This window comes from Agelaius phoeniceus, chromosome 13 (genome assembly GCF_051311805.1).
Source record: "Agelaius phoeniceus isolate bAgePho1 chromosome 13, bAgePho1.hap1, whole genome shotgun sequence".
Taxonomy (NCBI): Eukaryota; Metazoa; Chordata; class Aves; order Passeriformes; family Icteridae; genus Agelaius; species Agelaius phoeniceus.
In genome coordinates this window covers 10,855,427-10,864,649 of record NC_135277.1, presented here as the reverse complement: position 1 = coordinate 10,864,649, position 9,223 = coordinate 10,855,427, and the positions used below count along the sequence as shown (strand labels likewise).

The window sequence follows — 9,223 nt, the reverse complement described above, 5'->3', positions numbered from 1 at the left end:
CTGCTAAGTACGCCACTAAGCCAAGTCCCCAAGTGGGGGATCCTTCCTGCAATTGTGACTCCACCACTTCCCCGTGCAGCCTGTGCCAGTGATGGACAACCCGTTCCATGAAGAAATTTTTCCTAATATCCAACCTAAACCTCCTCTGCTGCAAGTTCAGGCCATTTCCTATCACCCTATCACTTGTTTCATGGAAGAAGAAACCAAGTCCCACCTGGCTACATCCTCCTTTCAGGCAGTCGGAAGCGATAATGTCTCTCCTGAGGCTCCTTTTCTCCAGGCTGAACACTCCCTCAGATGCTCCTTACAAGACTTAGGCTCCAGATGTGGCTGCAGTTCTCTCCACAGAGAGCAGCAGGCACAATTTTCCCAGGCATTGTTCTGTGGAAGGCTCTGAGAAGATCAGAGAAAAGAATGATAAACAATTCTTATCTTCACTTGCTGTACCTGTTGTTGTGAACATGTGGAATGTGTTATGGAGATTTGTTTACCAAAGGGTGATTTATTAATTGGCCACTGGTGATGGTGTTTGGATTCAATTGACCAATCTGCTCTGTCTGTATCAGACTGTCTGTAGGGGGATGAGTTTCTTAGTATAGTATAATAAAGCAATTGATCAGCCTTCTGGAACCATGGGGTCAATGCTAATTATTACCTGGTGGGGACCCATGCTATGATACTCCAGGCCCTTGATCAGCTGCCCTTCTCTGGATTTACTTCCACACCTCAATGTCCTTCTTGCTGTGAAGGGTCCAAAACTGAACACAGGATTCATTATACAACCTCACCAGCATGAGTAGAGGGGGATGATTGCTCTAGTCTGCTGGCCACACCATTTCTGATTAAAAATATCTTGTATGGTCTTTTTCCAAACATTTCAATACCCTTCTACATTAATAAGATCCCCATATTCATCGTGAGCTGAAGGCTCCCGAATTCTGAAAGATTTGGACACAAAATCAACCCTTAACCTGTGTTGAGACAGCTCAGACCAAATATAGAATCACAGAATATGCTGAGTGGGAAGGGACTTATCAGAATCATCCAGTCCAACTCCTGGCCCTGCACAAAACACCCCAAGAGTCACACCATGTGCCCAAGAGCATTGTCCAAACACCTCTGGAACTCTCTCAGGCTTGGTGCTGTGACCACTTCCCCAGGGAGGCTGTTCCAGTGCTCAACCACCTCGGAGGGAAGAACCTTCTCCTGATCTAACCTAAACCTCTCCTGACTCAGCTTTGTGTTGTTTCCTCAGGTCCTGTCACTGCTCACCAGAGAGAAGAGGATCAGCAGCTGTACTTTTGCTTGCCCTTGTGACAATGTCAAAGATCCCAGTGAGGTCTCCCCTCTGTCTCCTCCAGGCTCACCAAGTGACCTCAGTCACTCCTCATGAGGCCTCCAGACACTCCACCATCTTTGCTGCCTCCTTTGGACACTCTCTAATAAGCAATATTTTTAAAAGAAGAAAAAAAGCATTTATCATTTGGACTAAGTTTAATCATTTTACTAACCACAAGTACAAAAGCATTTCTAAAGGGGTAACCAAACATTATATAAATATCTATTATATAAGGAAAGCCATTCACTCCTCTGCAATGAATTTAGATTGGTGGCTTTTGGAAGTAGACTCCTTATGAGCTGCTGGGACTCTCTTGTCTGTCCTCACGACTGTCATAGCAGCTGTTGGTAACATGTGAGATTTTGGAGAAAGCACTCAAAGCTGCTGCAAAACACCCAGTTACCTCCATTCCAGATGAAGGCAGAAAGGCATGTCCAGAGGTCTGATAAGAGATGTAATTCTGTTCACATATTAACCATAATTAGATAAATATCTTGGTATTTGCGATAATGATCACTGCTGGAATAGTTAATGTTTACTTGATATTGCTGTCATTACATTTTACAGCTCTTGCTTCTTTGGGATGAAGGGGAGTAATTCCCATGTTCAGGTTACCAGACCCTCTGTTTGATTGTGCTTTGCACAGAGCATCTCAAGTGTTGGAATCCTCCACTCCCTAAAGCAGCATTATGGCACCAAGCAGCTGACACTGAATTCCTGTGCTGATGGGCCTGTGGATATAACAGGAGTTCCTCAGTTTCTAACACACAGTTTGCCCACTTGTTCTGAATAATCTACTGCTGTTTCAATTGCTGCCTCCCCATATTTGTATGCCTTTTGGGCCCGTGGGTCTGGCTGAGGTGAAGTCAGGTTTCCCCAGAGCAGCCCTCAGTGCTGTGCTCTGGAAAGGAGTTGATAACACGTTGGTTTGCTGGGACAGTATCACAGCTGTGTCTCCAACATTCCCCTCTCACCAGTGGGCTGAGGGTGGGCAAGATCTTTGGACAGGACATAGCCAGGACAGCTGACCCTAACTATCCAAAGGGATATTCCACACCGTATGACATCTGCACAGCAACAAAAGCCAAGAAAAAGGAGATGAAATGGTGGGGACAGAGGGCATTTGTTATGACATTTGTCCTGCAGAGCAACTGCTGTGTGTACTGCTTCCCAGGAAGTGGCTGGACCTTGCCTGCTAAAGGGAAACAGAGAGTAAATCTCTTTTCCTTGGTTTCCATGGGCAGTCTTTGCTTTATTCAACTGCCTTTATGTTGATCCATGAGTTTTTTCCATCTTGTTTTCTCCCACCCCATCCTGCTGAAGAGTGCTAGAGAAACTTGGTGGGCACCTGTTGGCCAGCCAAGATTGACCCAGCACAGCCCAGTGTGCACGGTTTTGTACCAGGAAACTGCTGTCACACAATGGGTTTTGCAGTAAATACTGAGAACTGCACAATCCATACACATCCCAAGATGAAGAGGTGTTCTGTATTAAGGCTGCACTGGGGCAAAGTGTGGCTAAAAGCCTGGAAGAGTTATGGTGGCTTTGCCCTGTCTCCCTCACACCACAACTCCAATTTAGAGCATTCTGCTCAGCTCAGTTGCCTGTGTCAGGATTTTTATGGGAGTCTTGCCTCCTATTCTACAAGTCTCACACACAATCACTCAGTATTTCTGTGATTTTGTCTTCAAAGAACAATCTTAAAAATGGGAGAGTAATGCCACAAAGAGCTGTTAGGAACCTGACAGGGGTGAACTGGAATTAAAATTTTGTAGACCAGAATTTCTTTGGTCTACAAAACTGTGTTGAAAAATATTTAAGTTTCCCTAGGAAAACTCGAGTATAAAATGATTGAAATAATTATTATTTTTTTAAATCTACTTACCATAGTTAAGTGAAAAAAAGGAAACCATTGTCTTTCCATGCCATTTCCTGTGCTGAGAAAGTCTCCTTTGTTAGACACTACTGGTCCCTCCTGAGAATATTTTTAAATTATCATTTGATATACCGGCTTCTAACATCTCTTCTGCCTCTGTTCATGTTCTTAGAGAAGACAGACAAGATTTCTGAGAGATGTTCCTATTAAAAGGGTATCCTTCATTTAGTATAACACTGTAACAAGTGTTCTTAATCTCCTGTCCTAACAAATTCCTCTTATCATTCCCTAACATAAATAGTGTTTCACAGTTATAGGTAGGGTGTATGGCATAATGGCTGCACAGTCTTGGCAAGCACAGAGTTGACAACACTAATTTACACACAAAGTTGAGGAAAATGGAATATTGTTCATGTTCTTGCATATATATGTAAATATAAGCAACTGTAACTGAACTACTATTGTGTCTTTTACAAGTAGTTACTGAGGTAAAATAATTATGTGTATTTTAAGTATCAGCATTCTTTTCAAAACAGTAACTCTCCACTAAATTCAAGTCTCAAGTCCTCAGTAACAAACAAGGCATAGCATCCAACATGCTAATGAACAAATATGTATAATATGTATCATCATCCTTTTAGAAAGGACCACTTTAATTCATCTTTTGTTTATCTCATTTTTTTTAAATTTTGTTTCTAAATTTTCTGGATTTTGTTTCTGGATAAATCATGATCAAAAGCAGTTCATCAATACTTTTATCAGGTGGAACTTGTGAAAATCTCTATGTTCCTGAAAGTCAGTTTGTACAGAACTTCATAAAATGGGAACTTTGAGCCTCATAGCTTTTAAATCCATTTGACTTTTTTCTTGTAAATTACTGTTTTCAGTTCTCACCTATATGAGAGACAGCAGAGCAACCTGCATGGTGGATATGTCACACATAATTTTTCTTCTTTTGTTTGCCATGGTACCTAAATGCGCCTAGCATTTTTTAGACCCTGTCCCTTCTCCAGGAAGCCCCAAGTACAGCTGGAGAAGGGTTCCTTTAGCAATATATTTGCTTTGTAAATATTTTTTACTTTCATACCTTATCTAAAGATTCCTCTTTGCACAGACACAAGTATTTCCAGACCAGTCTGCACTGCCTAAGGCTGCACCCAACCTACACTGCTTTACTTTGTGCTAAAAAAAATAAAATTAATCCTACTCTGCAACTGGCACCCTCTTTTACATACTTATAGTGGACCTAGAGTAAAGCAAATACTATTTTCCCCAAAGGCTCTCTTTGCATTTAAGCATTAACTTTCTGGGCTGAGAAACAACATCAGTCACACAGGAGACCTGCCCTACTTGATCTGCAGGGACCTAACTTCTTTGTCCCCCATGGCAGGCTTACATCTCCCTAAGTCTCATAAAAAAATTTTTCAGGGTTGTGCAACCCTTGACCACAGCTTGAGTCTGAATCTTAATCACCCATTTTTTATCCCTAAAAGGCTGCATAAGACCAGATTTTGGTAGCACTTTTACTGTTCCTACATGGAAACAATTCACATTACCCCTCTTCCCCCAGACATTACTCTAGCTGCCGAATTATGAAAGAAAAAACGGAGCAACCTGCATTTTTGTTGGTCCTTCTTCCACTGCCAGGCTGAGTGCCCCGAACATACCCACCACCTCTGCCTTTCAAGGGAGGCAGCAAACACCTCCCTGCTGCAGGTCTGAAGGGAACTCACCCTTCCCTTTGCCCTGTCCCAGCTGGCTCGCCCCAGGGCCGGGCTGGAAGAGCTGGAGATGCACCGGGGGCCATTCGCCGCCTCATGGACGAACTCTCCCGTCCCACCCACACAAGGTGGCACTGTTGGTTTGCACTGTATTCGTGCACTCTTCCACCCTCCCCAACACTAGCACTGATTGGACTCAAATGGGGTGATTTTCAACCTTCTTCCGAATCCCTACACTTTTCCTAATTGAAGAGTGGACCTAGTCAGACGTTTAACATGGGGAGACTGCTCTGTAGGACTTGTTTTTCAGCCCCATTCTCAGCAGTCACCAAAGCAGTGCCCTACAGACCCACAGGGCTGCAGACTCTATGCTGCTGGTAAAGTCAGAGTCTAGTAAAAGCACAGCCTTTGAACAAGTAAAGATAGAGATTCAGATGCTTTAAGACTATGTAAAAAACAATGGTAGAATAGATATTTATTCTTTTAAAAATGCTAAATACCTTGAATTAAATTACATTAAATAATTCCAAGTTGCAACTGTGATCAATACATTAATATATAATCCACCTGCTTTTGCTGTGCTTTTGCTGTGCGCCTATTACTGCTTTTATCTCCCCTATATACTATTGCTTCCTGATTATGCATATTCTCAAAAAACTTGCTTAAATTTGCTTGGAAGAGGAGTTTCAGCTTGATCTGTTTCTTCTGTGCACAATATTCTTCCCTGACTCTACCCACTTCAGCCCATTTAAAATTTCTAGCAATTGAAGGGAGAGTTTGCTTGCAAAGGAACATGCAAAGAGCTGTTTAAAGCTAACCTGAAAAGCAAGTTACAAGGGAGTCAGTCATCCCTCAAAACAGTTACATTTTCTTGACACCTACACCACTCAAGTGATCCTTAAACTTTAAAAGTATTGACCACTAATAGCTCTAAGACTTCCACGTTGCCTTTCACTCAGTGGCACCCACTCGGCTTTAAGTGTCTTGCCCAACCTCAAATTAGGCCAGTTGAATTTGCCAAGTCAACATAACAAATTACTAGATCATTATAAAATCTCTATTTGTGATCAAGGGCTCTCCTTTGAGGAAACACAGCACTCCCTAAATAAGGATCAAATCAACAGCAAATATTATTGAAGTCAGATGAAAGTGATAGTAACTGTCAGTTGAACAAAAAAAGATGGAGCCTGATAAAGAAATTGAAAGCAAAGTGTAGGGAACGCTCCCTTTATCCATATATCCAGAATGATTCACATACACTGCTACCATTTGCCTTACCAAAAAATCACTTCTCCCATGCAAAAGAAAAACTTGCGAATTTCAAGTGAAAAAGAAATTAAATGTAGAAAAAGATTGTTATTCCATCACTTTTCCATTTTAAAATATACCATCTTGAACAGAAAAACAGTGCTACTTGTCTGCTGACAACTGGTAGATGAAGGAGACTCATTCCCTATTGCTGGCTGCCAGTTTGTTTTCCAGTTTCAATTCCAGAGTGGATCTTCAGTATATAAAGTCAGAAGTCTTCAGAATAGAACATGAGTGTCAGATTCCTAGAAATAAACACACAATTTCAGCAACTTCTGCCAAGCCAGAGTACAAGAGGGACAATTATTTCAGTGTTTAAAAAAAAAAATTCTTTACGTTCAATCCTCTAAGAATAACAAGACAACAGGATAATGTATCTATAAGGAGTAATATCCCACAAGTAAGCCTTTTCCAGGAAAATGATAGTGAAAGGCCCAGCATCCATGCCTAAATTCTGGCAGAAGAGGCAAGAAGCACCCCCTCAGAATGTGTTTCTATTGTCAATGCTGTCCCTCACTCCCAGCCACAGCAGTCAGAGTGGTCCTGGCTACTCCCCAAGTCATTTCTCCAGTAAGGTTCTCGAAATATAGCAAAGCTCAGCAATTATTAGGAATCCCTGGATTTCTGTCACTCTCCCTAAATTATGCTAGGTTGAGGAGGCACTCTGAAATTCTGAGATCTTCTATTTGCTCCTCCCAAAATTTCAAACTACAGCTTTCAGTATAGTGAGAGACCTTCATGGGGCCCCCAAGCAAATCAGGGACATGGCTAAAAAAGAAAACTAGAGCTCCTTAGGAACAGTAGGGGCTCTATATACATATTCTGAAAGCACAATCTTATACTATTTAAAACTATCTATTTATAAAGTCTTCATGGATCTTTAAATATGAGAGGCACTTCAAAAATTAGCTTGATTTACAGACATTGTTTATCACATGACTAATCATGCAGCATTAGAAAATCAAACCAATAACCATTAGCAAGTACATAGTTAACTATCAGTTTAACCATTAGTTTTAACAGCAGGAGAAAGCTGTATTTTGACTCAGTGCTTGGAAGTTCACTGCAGCCACAGCAGAGGAATTGGGCATTAAAATGGCAGGCAAGGCAAAACCCTTTTTTTCCCCAGATCATTTCAAGAAGAAGGCTTAACCTATCACAGTGTTATTGCATGTAGCAACATGAGGAGTTTTAAAATTATTTTCCATAGAACAAAATCTGTTAGTAGGTCTACAGCAGTCCCATAAGTCTCATGATGCATGACAGTGTGATACAGTCCTGTTCCACTGACCCACGTGCATCCCTGCAGGGGCGTATTCACCCTGGTGATTTACACATATGGCATCACTATCATTTGAAACAGATTTGTGATTTATTAATGCAATATATACCGATCCAGCTTTGGGAAAAATGACTCTTCTTTCCTAATCCAACTTAAACACCTGCTGTTGTGGTAAATAGAAACCTCTCTAATATACAACCATCGTCAGCTAAGCGCGGCTAATGAAAGGATATAAGCGAGCTCTATGCTTTAATCGTTATTACTATTAGAGCTGCTGGGAGGACCCGAGGCCACACTGCGGGCACAGCCGAAGAGGCTTTCGGCTCAGCACGCCGCACTCAGACGAGCGTGTGAAACCCTGCCCACTGTTCCACGGCGAGCAGCGGCCCCGCCGCGCCCAGCGCGGCTCCACAGGTCCCGCTCGGCGCTGGCGGCGGGGCTGCGCCTCTCGGCGGTACCGGGGCCCGGGAGGGATGCAGCCCCTCCTGCGGGTACCGCAGCCCCGTTCTCCATCACTGCACAGACCACCCGGCCTTCGAGGCCCCGGTGCCCGGCCTGGGCAGCGGTAACGGAGCGGCGGAGGGAGGGCTGCTCCCGCCGCGCTCCGCAGCGGCCCCGGCCCGGCCCTTACCGATGCACCGCACGTAGTGTTTTGCAGGAAGTTTCCACGCTCCTGGGTTTAATCCGTGAAAAGCGGGGCTGGAGAGGAGCGCGGCTGAATAGCGATGGAAAGGGGCGGGCGAAGAGGTGGAGGAGGAGGCGGTAGCAGCAGCGGCCGTGTTTAATTTTTTAATTAGGGCGGTTTGAGCATCTCCCGGCGGGGTCGCATCGCCGGGCGGCGAGGGGAGCCCGGGCGAGCTGCCCCCGCCGCCCGGGACTCCAGCCTGGACTTTGCAGGGCCGGCGCGGCGGGCCGGAGGCGCGGACGGCTCCGCGCTCCGCCACCATGGGCAGCGCGGGCGCGCAGGACAAGGGTTCGTAGCGCGGGCGGCGCGGCGGGGCCGGCGGGCGGGGCGCGGGGCTGACCTTGCGGTGCCGCCCGGCCCGGCCGCACTCCGGCGGGGCAGGGAGGGACGGAGGGAGGCGGCGGGGGGAGCAGGGCAGGGTAAGCGCCGAAATCCGCCTTCCTCGGGGCAGCGGGGCCGGTGAAAGCTAAGACTGGGCGCGCCATCCATCGTACAGCAACAATTGCTTTGCAGGTGCTCGGTCTGTCTCAGCCTCCATCCCCTGGGAAGCAGGCAACACTTTTCCACATTCCCAAGTTAAGGATGATGCTAGTAAACGTTTCATTTTCCTGCATCTCTATATTACTCAAATCTAGACCACGTATATGAATTCACAGCACAGAAGCTCTCATCCAATGAAGACTCCAGGCTCATATATTTGCTACAGATAAAATCTTATTTTGGCAATTCATTCCCTGTCAGAAGGCTGGAAGTGTCACAGCTCGGCTGCTGCTTCTTTGCAGGGGAATGCTGTTTATGTGGAAAAGTGTTGCTTGCACCCAGACATGCTGCAAAAACACTGTGTGGGGCTCTCTTTGCAGAGCTGTAAGCCATGCCTTCATTTGCTGAGCATCCATGTCCTGGCCTTCCTACCTTCACCTCCCTGAATGTCTCAGAACCCATACCCTGAAGATACAGTGCTCTCCCCTACAATTTAGAGAATACAGGCATGCAGTGAGCACATGAGTACGAC

At 44.8% G+C, this 9,223-nt stretch overlaps 1 protein-coding gene across 2 annotated transcripts in view; it reads right to left on the bottom strand.

The window, feature by feature from the left end:
• Positions 1-219: 219 nt before the first annotated feature.
• Positions 220-9,223, bottom strand: part of LOC129126097 (uncharacterized) — a 31,122-nt gene continuing 22,118 nt past the window's right edge. Inside the window, exons 1-3 of one of the 2 annotated variants that reach the window (XR_013184141.1) lie at positions 8,158-8,473; positions 1,273-1,439; positions 220-393 (exon numbers count right to left, since the gene is read on the bottom strand). Coding sequence is in view for 1 of the 2 variants with exons in the window: in XM_077185515.1 (XP_077041630.1) it covers positions 6,482-6,489; positions 8,158-8,473 (324 nt within the window). In the remaining variant the exon portion in view is untranslated. Of the gene's footprint in view, positions 394-1,272; positions 1,440-5,386; positions 6,490-8,157 lie in introns of those variants that run through there. The other variant, XM_077185515.1, reaches the window with a different exon arrangement.